The sequence below is a fragment of the Dipodomys merriami genome, unplaced genomic scaffold (assembly GCF_024711535.1).
Source record: "Dipodomys merriami isolate MVZ:Mamm:240054 unplaced genomic scaffold, mDipMer1.0.p SCAF_154, whole genome shotgun sequence".
Taxonomy (NCBI): domain Eukaryota; kingdom Metazoa; phylum Chordata; class Mammalia; order Rodentia; family Heteromyidae; genus Dipodomys; species Dipodomys merriami.
Window position 1 is genome coordinate 1,697,187 of NW_027202871.1, and position 22,332 is coordinate 1,719,518.

General features: G+C 40.1%; 1 protein-coding gene across 1 annotated transcript in view; it reads right to left on the reverse strand.

Moving 5' to 3' along the window:
* The window catches only part of Rsrc1 (arginine and serine rich coiled-coil 1), a 252,904-nt gene that overhangs the window by 28,155 nt on the left and 202,417 nt on the right, over positions 1 to 22,332 (reverse strand). Inside the window, exon 8 of the mRNA XM_070022829.1 lies at positions 13,481 to 13,549. Coding sequence (XP_069878930.1) covers positions 13,481 to 13,549 — 69 coding nt within the window. The remainder of the gene's footprint in view (positions 1 to 13,480; positions 13,550 to 22,332) is intronic.

A 22,332-nucleotide genomic window follows, 5' to 3' on the forward strand; every position in this document is an offset into this window, starting at 1 on the left:
GCCCCCCAGTCTCTAATCTGAAGCTCAGGTCAGCTGTCTGTAGATTCTAATTTGTCCTCCATTTGTATTCATGACAAGAAAATGCTGAATATTTAACAGCAAACCAGCAGGAGGGGGTACTGTGGGCTGAGAGGTTAAATAATTTGATTTCTGTGCAGATTACATGTAACATCCAACAACTAGTCTCACACCTGATTTGGCAATGCAATTACAATAAAAATAATGCAGGGACACAGTAACTCTAAAGTGAAGAAATAAGAACTTGTCCCGTGGGCTGGGAACCACTAACTTTATGTACACAGAGTGGGCACTGTCTGCTCCACCTCCACGGCCCAGTTTTTCAACAGCAAAGGTGAAGATGGCCTACAGAGCCTGGCATGGCTGCGGCTTCCTCCATCTTTCTTATCTCTTCAGTAAAGCAGGGAGCTTTGCATTACATAGGTGTACACGGTGCCCCTTCTCCTGCCTTTAGGCAGGACTACATTGAAGCAGAAGCTTTGTTTTGATCTAGGGTAAACCTCCATCTGTTGAAAAATCCAAGGGCTCTTTTAAGAGAACGTGCTGCTTCTTAAGGTTAAGGAAAGAACAGGCTGAAAGCTATGTCATGGGTTTGACTACAAATATGTCTACACGAAGGCAGAAGAATCTATCTGGATTCAGAGGTATGGTAAAGGTAAAATCCATTTGAGACTTACATCATTAATTTTGCATTTGCATGTATTTTCTGGATAGAATACTGGACAATTATATCAATCTTTCCCCCTCCCCCCTCTGCTGACTAGTGGCTTCCTCTTTGTAAATGTGAATCTTACCAAACTACTTTGGTAATGTACTATTTAAAAAATGTAACAATTAAAAAAATGACGACTGGGGACAAAAACAATGACAGTATTTCCAGGCTGTAAGTAAGAAATATAATACTAAATATGGAACATAGTACTAAATATAAATAGGAAATATAGTACTAAAGCATTTTTTTTTGGGGGGGAAGCTGGCCTCAAATGTTGATCCTTCTGACCTGTCTCCTGAGTAGCTGGCCATGCCTAGATTGCCACCCCCTACCCCGCCCCAAAGTGATACCACACAGCCAGGAAGGCCCCGAAATCGAGAGCCTTTGGTCTCTTCCTCCTGAGTGCCCAAGTGCTGATTACAAGTGTGCCTCACCACGCCCACTAGATTCACAACACCAGTGTTAAGCTCTTTCATTAGGAAACAATACACATTCATCCCAAGGAAGCCAGATGGCCAGTTCTAGTTTTGAAGAATTGCAAGGGGAGAAGGGGAAGGATCTATTAGCAGCTGAAAAGTCCACCTCAGGAAGTTTTTATCTTTGTGGTGGGCATGTGATAGAGTGTCTGCTAGCACACACAAGGCCCTGAATTCACACCTAATCCTACCATGAATCTTCCCCAACCCTAAACCTTAGTTTATCTTTATTCTCACAAGCCAGGATAAAGCCGTCTGAACTTGTATTCTGTTCTGCTATTTGTTCAACAGCATCAAGATGACTTTTACCTCTCTTCTCAGCCTCCATTACCAGCTCAAGTGCTGTAACTGTGAGAACTCTGTACTCAAGGCTTCCTCTTGGAAACAGAACCCTGAAGTTCTTGATTAAGCTTCTTTCCTAGAATGACAGATCTAGTGCCATATTTTAAAAAACAACTCTCGGCAGGAGTTAGTGTGTATATCTGTAGTTCTGTGACTCAGAGGGCCTGCAAGTTTCAGATGAGCTGGCACAACAGTGCCAGTTTCCCCAACAAGGAAACGAAAATTCGGTACCCTTAGCTATGCTGGTGCTGCCCATACATGAGCCTGACTGTTCCTTCCCAGCCCAACCAACATATTCCTGGGAGACATGCCATTTCTATCACTTAAATCAGAGAAATCAGGGGAGCCGAGCCAGGTATACACTGCAAAGAAACACAGGAAGAAAAAAAGCAGGGCAGTCCATACTCAGAAGCAGCTTTTAACATCTGTGTACACATAAACGCTGAATGCTTTCTTTGCTCTGTGGGGCTCTGCCGCACCACTCAGGGCTGGAGCTTTTTAATACAGTTGACAATGACTTCAAATACATCCAAGGGAACTTGAATGCCACAGTCCAAACCAAATTCCAAACTCACAGACCTGTCCCAGACAGGCAAGGCTATTTATGTTCTCTTGTGGGCTTTGTGGAAATACAAAATTGAGACGAGATTTTTCCAATTGGTGAGATGAGACAACTAGCAGAAAACCATGAACAGTAATTCAACCAGCAAACTCTTGGAAGCTGGCCTTGACCTCAGAGCACCGCACTCTTACTTGGCCTTTTCGCTCTACTTCTTGAGCCGGCCTCAGGTCCTCAATGAGCAATTTTTTTTTGGTCGGTTGTGGGGCTTGACCTCTGGGCTTGGGCGCTATCCCTCAGCTCTTCAGCTCAAGGTGAGTGCTCTATCGCTTGAGCCACAGTGCCACTTCCAGTTTTCTAGTAGTTTATTTGAGATAAGAGTCTCACAGACTTTTCTGCCCTGGCTGGCTTTGAACCGTGATCCTCAGATCTCAGCCTCCTGAGTAGCTAGGATTACAGGAGTGAGCCATCGGCGCTTGGCTAATTTTTTAAGTTCTCTGATTTAAAACTTAGACTTAAATCTTGTGATCTTGATGTGTCCCATCTCTACAAAACGCAAGCATGGACACTAGGTTATGTTGGGAGGCAGGGCTCAATTTGTATGAAAATGGAAAAGAAACAGCATCCCAGGATGTACAGTAGGAGAAAACACAGTGTAATCTGCGAACCCCGGGCTCGAGGCTCAAACCCTGGGTCCACTGCTGACCAGTGGTGTAACTTAACTGTCATCAGTGCTAGAGCTCCTGCAGACCTCCATCCACATCAGAGGTCACACGCGGGGACAATCCAGATAGGAGAGAAAACCTCCTTCAAAAAAAAAAGTAGACCTTTGGAAGGTCTACTTGTTTCTAAGCTGCAATTTCACTTCTGAGATGATCTTTACCTAGAAAAATTCTAAATGAACTTGCCCAAGTATCCATATTTGAATGCAGGTTTGCTTTTTTTTGGGGGGGGTCCAGTTGTGGGGCCTGAACTCTGGGCCTGGGCACTGTCCCTCAGTTCTTCAGCTCAAGGCTAGTAGTGCTCTACCACTTGAGCCACAGCACCACTTCTGGCTTTTTTCTTTTTGCTTATGTGGTGCTGAGGAATTGAACCCAGGGCCTCATGCATGCAAGGCAAGCACTCTACCACTGAGCCACCTTCCCAGCCCCTGCAGCTTTGCTTTTAACATATAGTTAGATCACTTTTGGCCATTTCAAGAACTTGGATTCCGGTTTGTATTCTTATCCATCAGCAAGTCAGATTTATCTTAGTTATCCCATTGACATGAACATGAATCCCATTATCCTTGTGATTTATGTTGGAGAACAGTGGGAAAGCAGAACATAAATCCTGACCTGACCTACTAACTTCTCAACGAAGATGTGAGAAGCCATGGCCCACAACAGACTGCTTGCCTAGCATGTGTAAGGCCCTGTGTCTACTTCAAACACCCCAAAGAGAACATACTTGACTGGAACTTATTCAGCACACCATCATTTGCTTTCTCGGGCTGGGAAGGTGGCTCAGTGGTAGAGCGCTTGCCTTGCATGCATGAGGCCCTGGGTTCGATTTCTCAGCACCACATAAGCAAGAAGAAAAAAGCCGGAAGTGGCGCTGTGGCTCAAGTGGTAGAGCGCTAGCCTTGAGCTGAAGAGCTGAGGGACAGTGCCCAGGCCCAGAGTTCAGGCCCCACGATCGGACCCAAAAACAAACAAACAAACATCATTTGCTTTCTCATTGTGTAAACAGGCAAGCTATGGCACTGTGTTGATTTTTTACAATTCTATTTTCCTTTCACTGAAAAGACAGGGAATGTGTGACATTCTTCATGGTATTGATGGATCCAATGCCAGCTTCTTGTTCCATACACAGGAATCACATGTGCATCATAGGAGTCATGCCTGTAGCATAGTTGTCTTCAAAGAAGTATTTTTTTAAGTACTGAGGACTGAACGCCTCATGCATGCTATGCAAGTACTCTACCACTTGAGCCACCCTCAGCTCTTTGGATTTTTTTTTTCTTTAAGATGATAGGGTATTGTTAATTGTGTGTAGGTGGCATTGAACTCTGAAATTCTCCTACCTCTCTTGTTGAGCAGCTGGGACTGAAAGCATGTACAACTCTCTCAGTGAAACTTCTAAAATTAGATACAACAGGGATGGATTCTGGATGGTTATATTTAATGTAAGTGCTGTAAAATTATAATTCTTGTCTAGCTGCAAAATTAGTAACTAAAAAATGGGCTACAGGTGGTCTTTTTGTTTTGTTTTTTTTTTTTTTAAATGCTGGTCCCAACAGCTGGATGCTGTTCCTGAACTTTATTGCTCAAGGCTAGCTCTCTACCATTTGAGCCACAGATAGATTTCTGGCTTTTTGGTGGTTAAATGGAGATACGAGACTCATGGGCTTTCTTGCCTGGGATGGCCTTGAACCATGATCTTTAGATCTTAGCCTCCTGAGTAGCTAGGATTAAGGCATGAGCCACCAGCATCTGGCTGAAGAGCTATCTTGAAGAAGTTGGACTGTTGGAAAATACTTGTCAAAATGAACAAGGGCATAAAACTACTTTTTTAAATGTGGTATTATTTCTTCCATGTAATGATACTGACACACAAAAAGTAACCCATAGAAAAATTTTAAAAAGCTATAATTTGCCTAATAATTGTGAACTATTGACTTTTAATTTTGAGAAATAACTGACCAAAATAAACTTTATTAAATATTAATTTATTAAATTTTAATTTATTAAAAATATAGCTTTTGACTAGATTTTAGTGTTAGCTCAAATTTTTAATAAGTTTTATAGCAGTTAGATTTCTTCCTAGATATTTCATTTTTAGTGTTAATAAAGAATACGATAAAAATCTCATATTTTTATAATAAAATACCTGAGGTGTGGTGAAGGTAACAGTAAGCACAATATTGCTGAGAATTAGGCATAGCAGGACTGGGAAATATATCATCACACACAACCTGCCAGGCACTCATCAATGTGCTTTGCATACATTAACTCTAGTAAGCTCAGATTGCCTACAGCCTCATTCAACAGATAGGAAACCGAGGCAGAGATCAGGAGGATACAGACAATAAATAACTAATTTAGTCTGAGAAGTTTGCCTTGAGAATTATTATTTTTGAGCAGCACTGGGATTTGAAGTCAGGGCTCTGAGAGCTTGCTCAGTTTGTGCTCTACCATCTGAGCCATTCTTTCAGCTCAGCTTTTTGCTGGAGATAAGTCTTCTGACTGTGGATTGTACGATTAACCAAGTCTAAGCCTCTTGAGAAATAAGGATGACAGGTTTGAGTTATGGGCACCAGATCACAATTATTCTTAATCATTATATCTTTATCAAAAGTAATTGTGAATCACATCATTAGATTGTGTAGCGGTATTTCTTAAATTACAGGATAACAGAATTGAGCTAATAGTGATAGGCTGAGAAAATAATTTTCTGTATTTAGTGATAAGACATTTAAAAAACAAAGCTCCACCTAAAATAAGTGGCACATGCACTAATACTTGAGCTACTTAGAGCTGACCTGTGAAGGCAAATCAGAAGTGTATTTGTAGAAGGTAAGGTAATTTATCCTCAGGGAGAGAGCATTGTTGTTACAAGAACCCAGAAAACATAATCAATAAATGAATTTAATTCTGAAGTTAGAAAGAAACAAAATAGAGTCTGGGTTCCAATAAAGTCAATCAATCTAATAAAAACAAGACAAAAAGGTGTTTTGTTATCAATTTTGCTTATTTTGTAATCTCCAAACTATTGTTCCACAATTATCTATCATCTTGTATTGTGTTCCCACACTCAACATATATGACCGAAGCCTTCCGAAATTTCTGCACCCCTCAAGGGATATAGTATGGTATGTATGTAAAATTGTGCTAGAATTTAAAAAAAAGGACAATAACAACCTTTTATAAAGCCTGTAAGACAGTCTTTTACTACTGTATCAAACTACATCTTTTTATGAAAGATAGGTTACTCTTATAAGAGGACGACCTAGAGTCACACAGTATGAAAAAGCACTAACCCATATTAAAATTGATGACATTTTATTATTTGTTTTCATGTTTATGTTCTGTATCCTGCTTCTCTAGAAGTAATCTCCTCATTTCTTTCTTTCTTTCTTTCTTTCTTACATTTCTTCCTTCCTTCCTTCCTTCCTTCCTTCCTTCCTTCCTTTCTTTCTTTCTTTCTTTCTTTCTTTCTTTCTTTCTTTCTTTCTTTCTTTCCCTTCCTTCTTTCCTTCTTTCCTTCCTTCCTTCTCTTTTGTTCTTTCTTTTTGTCAGTCGTGGGGCTTGGACTCTGGGTCTGGGTGCTGTCCCTGAACTTTTCAGCTCAAGGCTAGTGCTGTACCACTTAAGCCATAGTGCCACTTCCGGTTTTCTGGTGGTTTATTGGAGATAAGAGTCTTATGGACTTTTCTGCCTGGGCTGGCTTTGAACTGTGATGCTAAGATCTCAGCCTCCTGAGTAGCCAGGATGACAGGCGTAAGCCCCTGGAGTCCGGCTAGGGCCTTCATTTTCTTTTTCAGAGATCTAATACTGTTTCTAGGGCATCTCAGTCCTTCAGTTCCTAGCTTGATAGGGTTTTTTTTATTTTTTTACCTGATTGAAGTTACTAAAGGGATGGGTGACGAAAGGAGTCATTATACTCGTGCTGTGGTTCTGACTATTAACAGCAGTCTACATTCACATAGTCTATGTACATGTGAGATGCTTCTTCAATATCACAGGCCACTCCAGGCAAATTTTATCACCACCCCCAAAGTCATAGTGAGGTTAAGTCAAACACAGAGCCAGGAGATGGCACAGCTCAAACCCGGAGCACTGTGTTCCTTGCTGAGCTAGAGGAAGTGGGGGCAGGTCCACAGTATAGATGGGGTGCAGTGGTACTTAGTAACTGTGTCAGCTCCCTAAAGGTCAATTGATGCTGGAAACTGCATCTTTGCAGCTTTGAGTTGATCTTGACACCCATGTGAAATCCTGCAGCTTTGAGTTGGTCTTGAAATACAAGTTTATAGAACTTAACTCGTAAGGAAATACATGACAGCTGGCCACCAGAGGCCTCATGATGGATAAAATGGTGCTAGCCTATCTGCATAATGACATGCCAGCCTATCTGCTTTGCAAGACCACCTCATCGAAAACAAGTAACATGTGATTTGAAATGGCTTCCAAAACCACAAATAATGCAGCTAAATGCATCTGAAACAAAAAGTATATGAAGTAGCAACATTAGTGTTGAATTATTTAAAAATAAGGAAGCATGCTTTATGAACATGTACCTACTGGCAGCATCAACATAAACAAGTGGTTGGTACTCTGTGATATCACACAGGTAGACTGAAGCCATATACAAAAAACAGTGCCTCAGAATCTAGATGCAAAGCAATCAGGTTCTTACAGACACAGAATCAAGGGGACCATGAGGACAAATCGCTGCAAAGGGAAACGACAGATGGCTGGAATAAATGAAGGAGTATTCTTGAGTGATTTTTGACTAAAGGACTCAAGGAAAAATATGTCATAAAGAATGCATTCGGGGTGAGCAGACTATAATATCTTTCCTTCAAGAAAACAGCATTCTACCATTAGAGTTAATGCATTAAAAAGACTGCACAGGTATTTTGAAAATATACATTATGGCAAGATGCAGAAATATCACATCAGATACAGAGGAAGCACAAATGTCCTCAAAGGACATGGTAAATCCTGTAACGGAACCATGGGATAAACAACTCAAAGCTGGGGGTGGGGTGGGGGGGGGACACTCCATGGGTTTAAATCTAGGATGACAGTAACACTGTACTTTACCATGGCAGCCAACTCAAAACAAGGGCTAGTGAGGCTTTAGCTCTTTGCATATCTGTCTAAACTTACTGAGTAACTGGGGCATCCCCAGTGACCCCCGTATACCTGTTAACTTTAACGTCACTCAGATGCTCTCAGGAGGCTATGTGAGAACTTCCTTTTTGGTGAGCCAGTGTCTCATGATGTAGCCCAGCCTGGCCTAAAGCCTGTGATCCTCCTACCTTTGTCCTCCAGGTACCTAGGATAAGGGATGTGTGCCACCACCGTGGATGGTGAGCCTGGTGGAGAGAAAGGAGGGATGTGAGAGGCCCCTCACAGAGGGTGGAGACCAGTGCTACAGTTTCAGCTACGGATCACCACACACGGGGAACCTCAGGGAATAGGACCTCCCACCGGACGTTTGCCCAGCTCGTCTGTACTCTGGAGACTGGATGTGGAGGAATACTGAACATTTTACAAAGGCCAGTCAGTCAGATAGAGCTAACGAAAAAGAACAAAGACACCCTGGCAAAATGTGCCCCTCACCATCTGGGAGCCAGAACTCAGGTGACATTGAGTTGGTCTGACACTGACATGGCTCTGACTGCAGGGACAAGGGTGCTTTCCTTAGTACAAAGGCTGAGGACTTACAGGGCACAATCAGAGAAGGCAGGGGACAGGGGAGGGATGCTCAATCAGAATTTTTAACACTGATCCTAAGGCTTGAGGCTTCTGCAGGATGTTTGAAGAGGAGGTGTGCTTTAGAATCAGATTGCCTGGGTTTGTTGTCTGGCTTACTTGTAGCTCTGCAGTTTGCCTGGATTGAGAACCAGGCCCCAGCTTCTCATCCTCACTTGGATGTGGAGATGAGAACAACCCCCCAAGCTCATAGAGTTAACAAAGATGTGGTATTCCTTCATCTCTCATTGCTAGTAGTCTTTACCTGACCTATACCCAAAGAACTACTAGGAATGGAAGGAGGGGAGAGGGAGAACGGAGAAAACAAGAAGGAAGGAAGGAAGGAGGGAGGGAGGGAGGAGGGAGGGAGGGAGGGAGGGAGGGAGGGAGGGAGGGAGGGAGGGAGGGAGGGAGGGAGGAAGGAGAGAGGGAGGAAGGAAGAAAGGAAGGAAAGATGAAAAGAAGGAAAGGAGGGAGGCTTCTTGTCAATGTGCTGTGGCAAAATATTTGGGGAGACCAGAGGAATCCTCTAAGTCTTCACTTGAACTGCTTCATGTTATGTTCATATTTTCACTGTCCACCAATCCCATGAATAATTTAGAGTGGGTTGGCTAAGTCTTGGTAACAAAAATATTTGAAGTTAAAAAAAACTAACAGATGGATAGGGCTATTTTGAATAAACACAAGGGGAAACGTATTCAAAGGCTACTATACTTATACCACAAATAAGAAATTCATATTAGAGAGAAGTCAAATACAGAGAAAGGCTACTATGTATATCAACTCATTTGAAACACAATTAGTACCCTTAAATGTATACTAAACTAAGTATAAAAATAACATTCAAAGGATACAAGCAGTTAGGCTATATCATTCAATAATAGGGAAAGAGATCAAAGAAGTGATAGAATTTCAAATGACTTGAATTTTATATATACATAAAATTTGGATGTGAGTATATTCAAGCTCAGGGCCGGGGTAATGTCCCTGAGACATTTTGCTCAAGGCTAGCACTCTACCACTCTAGTCACAGTTCCACTTCCAGTTTTTAGGTCATTAATTGGAGATAAGAATCCAATGGACTTTCCTGCCTGGCTGGATCCTCACATCTCAGCCTCCTGGGGAGCAGGATTACATGTGTGAGTCACCAGTGCCTAGCCAAACAGAGTTGGGTTTGGTGATGCATGCCTGTAATGCTAGAATTCTGGAAGCTGAGATAGGAGGACCTTGAGTTTGAGGTCAACCTAGGCACTGGAAGTTCAGTTCTAGCTTGAGCTGTGTAGCAATACCCTGTCTCAAAACACAAAGCAAACAAACACAAGTATAATTACAGCATTTTCATACATACACAGAGAAAGGGAAAGCTCCATAGTTAAAATATTAGGTCAAAGAATAAAAAAGAAAATAAAGAAAATAATATAATAGATAATAATACAATATAAAGCTAAATTTTAAAAAGTAATTACTTTCAATAGAGGGAAACAGTAAACCTAAATTATATTTTTTTATTTTTTTTAAACGTAAATTTTAAACATTCAATTTTCTTATACTAGAAGACATATTCTCATTCAACTAATGTGAAAAGAGTTAGTGAATGGCTGAAGAAAGTGGGCCCATCTCCAAGGCATTAGTGATCTCTAGGGAGGGGTAAATGAACCCTGTATACAGAGGCACCATGGAAGGCACTGGAAATGTGTACAGGTTAGAGAGGAAAATGTGCCAGGACTAGTTTTGGCGTATAGCCTGACTTTTATCTTAAACACAATAGTTGCAAATATAATTATGATATGGATCAAAGAACACTCAAAGGGAAGGACTGTATAACAGAACAAATCTGCAAGGCACAGGTCTTGCTATGCTAACACAGGCACTTTCTGAGATAACAGAGAATGGATAAACACAATGGCACAGACAACATTTGTCTAATTTTAGCAATACTTCCAACCCTGCGCTGAAACTCAGCATACTGAGAAATTAAGAGATGCGGTGTGTAAATGGCAGGACAGTGGCCACCATGGCTTATACAGGACTGAAATAAGGAACTGTTGTTCTGTCACACAAACAACATACTGTTGAAATGTGAACAAATGTCTACACACATTACTGTAGCCCAAGTTTGAATAAGCAGCCTAATACATTATGTGAAACACAGCTTACACGGTAATCATTTTATCATTAATCATTCAGAGGAGGGTTAATTTGATAGCATGCAAGTACCTAGACAATCTACAAGAAAAATTTTGAGTGTAAACAAAAGAAAAGAATTGAACAGGGATTCACCTACAAAAAATAAGTGAAGGTAAACTCAGGGATGTTCTCATTTAAAAATTACTGTTGTATGGGGTGTTCAGTTGAGCTGAATTCTTCAAGATTTGTGGTACAGTTTTCCTTTATACCCTTCTGATGCACTGAAAACTCAGTGAGCTAACATAAATACATAGCCATATTACCAAATACTTGGATGTGTCATAATATCAACTATGTTATCAAATGTTTTGACACACCTTGGCTTCATTTTCTAAGTGTTTAGTTCATTATAGCAAGGGCTTCACAGGTAAGGCCCTGTCTTAGAAAAGAGATGTAATGAAGTTGGCTTACTCTATAAGTGCGATTATTAAGGACCCATTGCAAATCTAAGAAACATGGGTTTAAAAGAATGAGAAACTAATTCACATATTTAATCACTCATGCAATAATTCAAGATATGAGTGTTTGTACTATGTTTTAGGCTTCCTGAATACAGATCCTGTAATCCTGAAGGTTAGACTCTGATTATGATAATGGCCTTGAAAAGGCAATTAAACTAGGAAGAGATGTGTTTCTTCAACAATTCTCAGGTATTGAAATGGAAAATGTGCTGTATATCACATAGTAGATACAAGAACAGTCTAAAAATCTAATTAAAAGAATCTAAATTAGCTTGATACAGTGGCTCATGCCTGTACTCCTAGCTACTCAGGAAACTGTGACCTGAGGTGGGATAGTCTGACTCGATGACTTACCTCCAATTAATCACCAGAAAACTAGAAGTGGAGCTGTGGCTCAAGTGCTAGTAGAGTGCTAGTCTTTAGTAAAAAAAAAAAAAAAAAAAAAAGCAAAGGGTCAGTGCCCAGGTTTTGAGTTTAAGTCCCAGGATTGGTACATTAAAAAAAAGAATCTACATTAAAGAATTACAGCCAGGCGCTGGTGGCTCACGCCTATAATCCTAGCTACTCAGGAGGCTGAGATCTGAAGATCTCAGTTCAAAGCCAGCCCGGGCAGGAGAGACCGTGAGACTCCTATCTCCAATAAACCACCAGAAAACCAGAACTGGCACTGTAGCTCAAGTGGTAGAGCGCTTGCCTTGAGCTGAAGAGCTGAGGGACAGCGCCCAGGCCCAGAGTTCAAGCCCCACGGCCGACCAAAAAAAAAAATTACAATGAAAGTTCAGTAGGTCTGAAGTATTTAGAAAAGTTTCTTTCAGGAAGACAAGCATTCATGTTATACTACTTAAAAACAATACATCATCTAGCAAGTTCAACATCTGTGGTTACTCTCAGTGCAGTTTTTGTTAACTGATTATGACTCTGATTAAGATCTGAATAAATGGACCATTCTACTAACTATGGAACTAATTCCACTGTTGGCTGGTAGTAGAAGTACTCTTGTGATTTACAGCACCACAGTGTTTTGTAAAGTGCTTTATAAAGGCCATTATGTTATTAATTAGTTACATTGATCACACAACACAGCAGTACTTAAATTCCCTTAGACTGCTTTGCACGTAGCACTGTATCTACCTACGGGCATACCATAAGCACTAATGAAGTCGGAGAGACCACATTAACTACATGTGCCAGGATGAGGGCTTCATCAAGTCAGAAGAGGGTTCTGTATAAGATTCCTGCCACGCAGTGCCACTGTCTTCTCATGAAATCATAAAATCAGCTGATTCCAGATTAGAACATACCATCAGGACTTCAGAACGTCACATAAGGTAAGACTACTACACTCACATGTATAAATCCACCCCGTTCTACAAATCCATGCTCTATGCAGGGTTCTGTCTTTTTGTTTTGGACTGGCTTGAGGCCCGAGTTTGATGGGATGCTTCGTTTGGATTCTACGCCATCATATCTAAACACTTAAGGTCCAGCTGGATCGCAGCTTCTAACTGGAGACTGGGAACATTTTTTTTTCCTGGTTGTTATAATAAAGGAGAAGCATATATTAGTGTAAAAATGTCGATTTTCAGATGTGAAAACTAATACCTAGAGTCAAAATCTGGCACACAGTGTCAGCCTTTAGCATCTCAAAAGCTCACACGAGCAAGCAGTTATTCTGCTTTGGGCCATGAGGCAGATGTGAGGGGGTCGCTGACCAGGGAAGAGATTGGAACTTTGTAGCCTTACAAGTAAAGAGGAAATAATTTGTTAGGGAAGATAAATGAGATCTGCTTGTGGGGAGGGGGATGGCTTAAATGTAATCAAAAGGAAAGAATAGGCCATAAAAATTAAGATATAGATCTCTTAACTTCAATAGTGGCTATTTCTGGCATTTCTGATTCTATTCTTTTTTTCTTAACAGCTTTACCATTGCTAGAGTAGTTCAAAATATATAGACAAACTCAATCCATTTCTATGACTAATTCTCATCATTTGTTATGCATAAATACAGAAGTCGGAAGGAAACTAACCAACAATTTGTTGTGCCATCTTAACCTCACACCATCCCTCCCAATTTCTGCCACTGGCCACTGAGCAACCAACCCTACGTTAACCAACATTTGTGTTAGAGGCAAGTCCTCCTGTGTGGTGTCACGTCACAAGTTAGACCCACGAGAGGACGTGATACCTCGAAGGTGCTCAGCCAGGGAATGCAGAAACCAGGGCGGGCAGTGACCCTCAGGAAAAGACAGAGCGCATGCACTTACCTTCCTCCTTCCTTCTCTTTGCTTCTTCCTCATTTCTCTCTTTGGCTTTCAGTGCTTCATCAGCTTTGGCTGTAAGAAAAACAATGAAATACTTGCTTTTATTTTATGACCAGATTGTAAGTGAGAATAAGGGGGAAAGGAAACAGACATGAATTACTTCTGTGAAGTAGTCAAAAGAAAGAGATGTGGCAGCTGAAAATGTGAAGCATATTTAGAACTGCTACGCAATGCATTTATTTACAATCTCCAAAGCCGTAGTTCAGAATAACCTCTGTGCAAAGAAGAAAATGAAGTTAAGCAACATGAAGGTAAAGGCAGATATGAAGAGGCAAGAGTGTCAGTCATCCATTAAAATCAGGTAACGCATTTGCCGCCTTCAACATTGGTGGATTTACACATCAAGTCTCAGAAACCCACAGTCACTGTAGGAAAGTGTCAAATGAGGGTACATTCCTCCCCCATAGTCGAGCGTAGCAGTGCGTCATTCATGTTATGACAGCATTCAGTAAAAAGACTTTTTCCCTCTAGAAACCGCTTCCCTTATTACTTAATTATCTACTAGTTGCTCAACTGCAGGGGTTTTCAAACACTTCACACAGATGTTAAAGAAGATTAAAAATATACAGCACAGTAACAAGGGACTATCAATATACTCTGTAAATTAATTAAATTTCTGTTCTAGCACATCATTTATTCCGAAGCATTAACGTCTCAAAGGAGCGATTCTCCTTTATCGCTGTCTCACGGCCTGATGAGCGAACTAAGTGAAAATAAGCCTCTAATGGCATTAGAGTTGATGAAATATTAAGTTAAAAAAGTATTGCCTTGTCAAAGAAAAGAATCAGACTGAGCCAGCATTAAACTCTAGATGGGCCTTTATCATACTGAGAGCAGCAACGCAAGCAGTGATTTTAAAAGATAAGCACACATTTCAGTTTCTGGCTGCATATGTTTTCCTATGCAAGGACAAACATCCTTCTGAAGTGTAAAACCTGGTCTGCAAAAAGGAATTTAAGAAACAATTCCTGTCTTGTACAAAACTATTTTTCTTCCAAGTTTGGTTTTCCTCACCATCAATATTGATAATTTTCTTCAAGTATAAAACTTACATAATGGTGCTATGAAGTGCTATCTCCAATTACACAGACATCTGTTTCCATTTATAAGCTTACTTAGCCTGCATTTAAAGTCATGAAATATTAAAACTTTTATGCCACTTGGTATCATTGCAAAAAATCTATTAAATTAGATAATAAAAACAAACCACTAGTAACTCTAAAGACATTTACTTCATTTACACTTTCTTCTCCCTGGTACAAGGACAAGGATAATAGAAATTCCATTTAAATTCAATTTTGGTTATATGTGTAATTGTAGATATACCCCTGGAGTCATGTAAAATGCCTGGCGTATGTTTCTTTCAAATGATCCCGCTCAGATTCCCATTCTACTCCTTACAACCATCTTCAATATGTATTAGCAGAGCTCATTAGACTGAAATTTAATAATGCAAACATCAGGTGGACTTCAAGAACCTCCATTAACAACATAAGATGGATTGCTTATATATAACTCTTGGGCCAACTGGGCACAATTTAAATTCAATAAACTAGCCTGCCTAAATCTGATTTATCTATTTCACTACGAGGGTTTGTCCTTTCTTACTGATTTGTTGCTATACATGGACAATTCATTGGAATATTGTTTTATATGTGTTTTTTTTAAACTGCAAATGGCTCTGATGCTATGGTTAAGTATTTTATACAATTCAGCTTCATACTGTCAGTCAAGATCAGAAGTATAAATGTAAATACATGTGCATGCACAAAAATCCTTTGAATTATGTTGAAAATAATAGACAATCTTCAATGCATACACATGAACATTTTATCAATAATCAATATGTCCTCCCACAAGAAGCTGGACGCATTCACATGAAGAAAAACCTACTTCAAGTGCATTGTTAGGATGAACTTCTCCTTAATTATAAGGGAATCTGGAAGAAGCAATTTTTTCTGTGTTATGATAATATGATTAATACCTTGATAGGGACAGAATTGCAGCCATTCATACATAGCTCAAATTACTCTGGGAATCTTTGTGTTGTCTAAAAGATGGCAATCCCGTTCCAAAGATGAAAATACTGAATGTGAAGGGAGATGCCACACATCCACTACTAGCACTATTCCTATGATTCACCATCTTCTTTGGAATTCACTGAAGCCATCTATTATAAAGCACATCATTTGCCAAATTACTTCCATCTTCTAGTTGTACACAACCTCTACCCCCTTTATTCTCCCAATCACTTCCAAGTTAACTAAGTCCTCTCCAACCTTTGCTCTCTGCACTACCCAGCCAAAATGCTACAGCTTGAACATGTGGACATGTAATCTGACTGCAGTTTTAGGAACTTGCTACGGCAGGGTGGCTAAAGGTGCTTAGGTCAATGGGGAGGCCCACATGCCTGGAGAGATCATTCATGGACTGACATGTGGTGGCAAAGCTGACGAGGGAGTGGCCTGCACCACAGCTGGTGCCTTCGCCACACGGGTGCCCTACGCAACTCAGGAGTCTGCAGTCCCCACAAGAGGCCTTCACAGGTGTGGCCATCCGCCTGGGCCTCCAGCTGCCCAAGCATGAGCCATCCTGCAACCCTGCACCTACGGAAGCCACTCAGTGTGGCACTCAGTTACAGAAACAGAAGACCAACCATCTCAGTCCCATGCTAATAAAGACAGTCATCTCTCTAAATTTTTGTCATGCTGTTACTAGTACATGCAATTTTTCTCTTTTGCTGAAGAAAGACCATACAAAATGGTATATAAATGCTGCTGATGTACCCAGCACTGGTAGTCACGACTGAGGGGTATACCTGGCACTGGTAGTCATGACTGAGGGGTGTACCCGGCACTGGTAGTCATGACTGAGGGGTGTACTGGAACTGGTAGCCACAACTGAGGACTGGGGGCTCTAAGCAAGAGCTGTCTGCACACAGGCATTGGAGGGCTATGTGCTGCCTATTTAGGAGATAATCAGCCAAGGTAGAAACAGATTGTTTATAGTTAGGGTTTTGTTTCCTTCAAGAGTCACATTAAGCATGAAGGTAGTTTTAACTTAAACCTAGGAGACTATGCAGCTTTAGCTCAAGCCTGGTAGGATCTCTTTCTAGGTATTAATACTGGGAATCATAATCATTGTCTGCAGAAGTTAAAAAAAAATGCTACTTGTGTCCAATTCCTTTTAAATCTCCACCTACTCATAGCTAGTGTTTTTCCATGTTTAAAGACTATACAACTATTGCCCTATCAGCTCTCTCCATAAAAGCAGGAGAAATACAAACCCAGCTTGCAGCCTGATACTGGAAAATTGTGAATTCAGTGTAATAAAAACTGGAAACCAAAAACTGATGTGATATTTTTCTACTTTTTTTTTTTGGTTGGTTGTGGGGCTTGAACTCTGGGCCTGAGTGCTGTCCCTCAGCTCGTCAGCTCAAGGCTAGCGCTCTACCACTTGAGCTACAGCGCCACTTCTGGTTTTCTGGTATTTATTGGAGATAAGAGTTTCACAGACTTTCTTGCCCAGGCTGGCTTTGAACTGTAATCCTCAGATCTCAGCCTCCTGAATAGCTAGGATTACAGGCATGAGACACCGGTGCCCAGCATTTTTCTACTTCTTGAAAAAAGCATTGTGGAAGTAGAAATTGTAATATAAGTTCTGCTATAATATTGCTTACATTTGATCACTTGAGATTATTTTATTTTATATAAAATTCTTTTATATGCTCCTAATGAGAAAGTTTTTTTTCTTTACAGTTAGATCCATTATCATGCCTTCTGAATTTTCTCTTAATTCTTATGACCCCAGTGGGCTTTAAACATTACCCAAACTTGCAAGGATTTGCTTCTTATCCTTCCTTCCTTCCCTCTTTCCTACATTCCCTTCCTTCTCCCTCCTATTCTTGCTCTCTCTCAGCAGTGGGAGACATTTCTAAGTTGTGTGTTAGGAAAACTGAGCATGTGGCACAGGTCTTCTGCTGGCATCATGGCATTCCAGTGGCCCGGAAGGAAGCAGACTCACAAGCTAAGATGTCAATATGAATACTTGATAGGCTTGTTTCTCTAAATATGAAATCAGTAGCCTTCTCACCACCTGTATACTTCTTCTCCAGTTAATTACATCAGCTTTCACATTCTATAAAATGAATAACTTGTTTAGCCATGTTAACTCAGGAACCGTTTACTAAAATCTAAAAACTAAAGTTAAAAAAAGCAAACAATCCAATAACAATCACATGGGTAGACTATTATGATGTTTAGATTCTTAAATAAAAGCAGCATTAATGTTATCACAGAATGATGCTATGAAATATCAAAGTAACTTCCTCACTCTGTGTCCTGGCTGGAACTGTGTGCTGGACTCTACTGGCGGATGACTACTACTATCACCCACCCAGAGAGAGTTGTGCAACAGCTCAGGAAGACTCTGGGCTTGTGCTGTGCAATCTACCTCTGAGAGGAAGTGCATCTTACACCTTGATAAGGGATTCTTAATTCTTCTCAGTAACTCTACTCACCTTATCACTACAAAGGTTTAAGAGGGTGTCTTTGAAAACTGACAAATCAAAGTCTAGAAATGCCAATTAATTATGTACCTCAGAAATTAAGAGAGGGATGTAAGAATTTTACATATGAAAAAGTTATTTTTCTCCTAATTTTTACTTTATTCTTGCATGAAAGGAGGTGCGTCTTTAAAAATGGAATTAGATAAACCTTTTATTTACATAATTGATTCCAGGGCTTCAGATACGCACAGAAAACACAGCTTCAGACAGGCCTACATGTGTGTGCCCTGCGCCAGGCACGTCCACATCCTGCTCTGTGGAATCCACAGAAGGTCTCGGGGCTGAGGATCTGCTTAACTTGTACAGCACCGAGCGAAACGCTATCACACAGTCACTACCACCGGAACTTGTTTAAACTGCCCAGAAATTATATGTAAAACAAATCTAACACTATTGCTTCCACATAAAGGATACTTGGTTAAAGTTTCATAATCAAGTGAGAGCATTCGTGGACAAAATGGCATTGTGAAAGGAAATAATAGGGACAAAACAGCCATGTTACTAATAAATTAAAATTTTGAAGTTGACCGTTTTTTGTTTTTTTTTTTTTGCAAGAATATGACATGCTGAGTATTTAAGGGAACGCCAGGGACTGGAGCGATTCATCACTGAAATCTGTGACCAGTGGCTGAGTTTCAGCACTGTGGCGCACTGTTTCTACACTAAGCATGCTAATAATGCTGCTGATAAAATGCAGACTTCCACTGTCAAGCTCACAAATTTTCCCCAAAGGAGCACTATGCCACTCTACGTCCTGATTTAATCCTATTAAAAGTATGTTTTAAGTGCACTTTTTATGTACCACTTTCTGAGAGAAGAGTTGTAACACGAACTTGGAATGTCTTTATTAAGATAAAGAATGGCACAAGTAAATTCAAAATGAATAATGCAAGCTTTGCTGGGTGACAAACTAGCACACTGGGGGTGCGATCTGGCGTGGGCGACAGTTCAGTATCTCTGCTCCTCTAGGTCTGTGATGGAATTGTTGCACTTATTCTCCAGGGTGACTGGAAACAGGACCAACAAACAGCCTTTTTTTTAATTAATGAATGCCTGTTCTATTCCCTCACATGATGGATGAATTAAACCACAGCAGAGGCAGCTCCGACTTTTGAAGTTCTTACGCTCTTACTTTAAGGTGAAAAAAAGCAACTAAATTTAGTCCCAAGCAGAAACAATTAAAGATATGATCTTGGAAATAATTAAGCTAGGATTATTATAAATTCAAAAGAAATTATTAAATTATTAACTATTATAAAGTCAAAAGAATTTATCCAGGAAAATTTTACTGGCAAATCAACATACGTTGTTAATAAAATACAATATATAGAAATACACAGGTTTTTAAAACCCTTTAATGTGCTTTAATGATGGAAAGCTATTTAGATCTACATGCTTTATAGACAAACAACAACAACAACAACAAACACCAATCAGAAGACATTCATGTATTCAGGAGATGGAACGTTTTCTCAAAGTTTCTCTTGAATTTCAATTTTATATGCTAGAGTTTAGACCAGAAAAATACTTTCCACAATATTATAATACAAAAGCAGAATCAAAGAAAACAATAAAGGGAAGATTTTAGAGGTAGCTATTTTATCGACTGTGATAGTGCTCATGTGCCTTCCAAAGCTGATGTATGGCCCATCACTCTGGATTTGAAAAGACACTATTTGTAATTTCCAACACTCAGTGTTAATCATTATCAATATTTTACAATATCTATCTGTTGCTTGATATCTAACATAGGCAGTAGTGTAGATCTCCAACTTTAGCATGCATAAACATCTCATGGGAAATTTATTCACACATAGCTCTCAACAACAAGGGAGAGGAAATTTGGTTCTTTCTCTTTATCTCAATTTTTTTGAGAGTTGGGCACAGGGGTCTCCCCATGTTGCCTTGAATTCTGAGTTCAAGTGATCTCCTGTCCCAGCCTCCTAGTAGCTGGGACTATATCTAAATGGACCTTCTGATGGCAAAGTTATGAGCTATTTAGAATGTGCCAACAATTTGGTGTTTATCTAATTTATTTTGATTAAAGAATGTAATTTATGGGGCTGGGAAGGTGGCTCAGTGGTAGAGTGCTTGCCTTGCATGCATGAGGCCCTGGGTTCGATTCCTCAGCACCACATAAGCAAAAAGAAAAAAGCCGGAAGTGGCGCTGTGGCTCAAGTGGTAGAGCGCTAGCCTTGAGCTGAAGAGCTGAGGGACAGCGCCCAGGCCCAGAGTTCAGGCCCCACGACCGGACCCCAAAAAAAAAAGAATGTAACTTATGTAAGACTTTTTGGTATGTTTAGATTTAGTTTACTAACTCACATAATTTTGGTATTTTTTTCTTTTATAGTAGGGGGATCAAATTTAGGACCTTAAGCAGGATATATAAATGGCCTAGCACTGAGCTACTTCCCAGTCCTCATTTTGTTCTTGTTTAGTTGATAGTTGAAAAGAACAGATGTTCACAGATGTTCTCAAAGCTTGAGTTTGGCATCCTTTATGTGTTTATTGGTACAAACCTGCAACTTTATTGTTATCTAACTATATTACCTCCCACCATGGCAGCAAGGTTCAAAGTCTGTCCTCATAACTAAATCAATATTTTGCTTTACATGCGTTAAGTCTATGTTAGTAGAAGCACATAGGTTATAATTATTCTACTATATTGTTGAATTCTGATTTTCTGCATTTTAAACTGATTTTCAGGTGATAAGGATAGTGAGAAATAGTTCAAATGGACTATACAGATGTATTAGGATGTAAAGAGGGTAGATGTTGAATGAAGTAATATTTAGTATCTCAGAATCTTTGTCATGATACATTGGCATTGTGATACAGCCAGCATGGACAGTCACTTTTCACTAGACCTTCTGCGACCAGAATGCCCCGGTGTTTGCTTCTTCCTGTACCTGTTAGCTCTTGGATCCCTTCGAGAAGTATAAGAACCTGACATGTAGGGTATTTTTACTAGAGTATAGCTGAAGGTTTACCTTGGTCGTATGTGCAATTCAAATGCAGACACACTGAATTCCAATGTAAACATAAGTAACAAAGCCAAGTAAAATGATCTGTAAGTGGAACATGTATTGTTTTACATGAAGACTGGGACATTCCAGTGGAGGGTGTGCTGAATTAGACGGGAAGAAGCCACCTCCTCAGCCGGGTGTCACGTGTCTGCAGTCCCAGTGCACGGAGGCCGAGGCAGGAGGGCTGTGAGAAGGCAGCCAGCTAGGACTGCACACTGACTTTGAGGTCAGCCTGGTTACCCAGTGAGAATGTGTATTAAAAGCCAAACAACAACAACAACAATCTTTGATCATAAGGCCTTGTTCTATTATCTTCGATCAATTAAGGCCTTGTTCTACTAAGTTACGAGGGTTATTATGGAACCAATATAAACATTATTTCCTTTTTGTCAAAATCAGATTAAAGTGCCTCCAAATTATTTTAGTAGACTCTGTCTCTTCAGTTCTTAACTTTAACCCTCAGCAATCAACATATTGCTAAGCAATGTGCTCAACATGGCACAATGAACAGTGTCAAGAAGTAAGAGAGGGGTAAAAATACACTTAAGTAACCCAGATGTAGCCAAGGTGCTGGTGCCTATAATCCTAGCTACTCAGGAGTCTGAGATCTGCAGATTTCAGTTTCAATCCAGTCCAGGCAAGAAACTCTATTAGACCTTATATCCAATTAGTCACCTAAAAACCAGAAGAGGAGTTGTGACTCCATGTAGTAAAGTACCTAGACTTGAGCAAAACAGCTCAAGGATAGTGCTCTGGCCCTGAGTTGTCCCCATGACCAGGAAAAAAACAACAAGAGCAGCATTCTTTAAAATTGGTGAAAATTTATCATTTTTCTTTGATCTGACCTATTAGATCCTTCACCTTGTGGTCCTAACCCATTTCCCCCAGTCTACCACCACACTACACCACATTCTTTAGACTTTAAACTAAAAACTGACTTGCCTTTGGTAAATACACCACCCTATTTCACAATTCTCTACCTTTCTGTGCCCTAAGTTTAGAATGTTACATTTGATCAATAGTTTCTTAACTCTACACAGAATTAGTTACGCTTGTAGTATTTTGATGTTATCCCTAGTCATCTTATATATGGTACTTTCTGTTTAATATATTTTTCCTTATTTATCTCCACTTTCCCAAAATTTAGCCCTATGCCAATGACTATTTAATAGTAAATTATTCCATATAGAATCTGTGTGCTT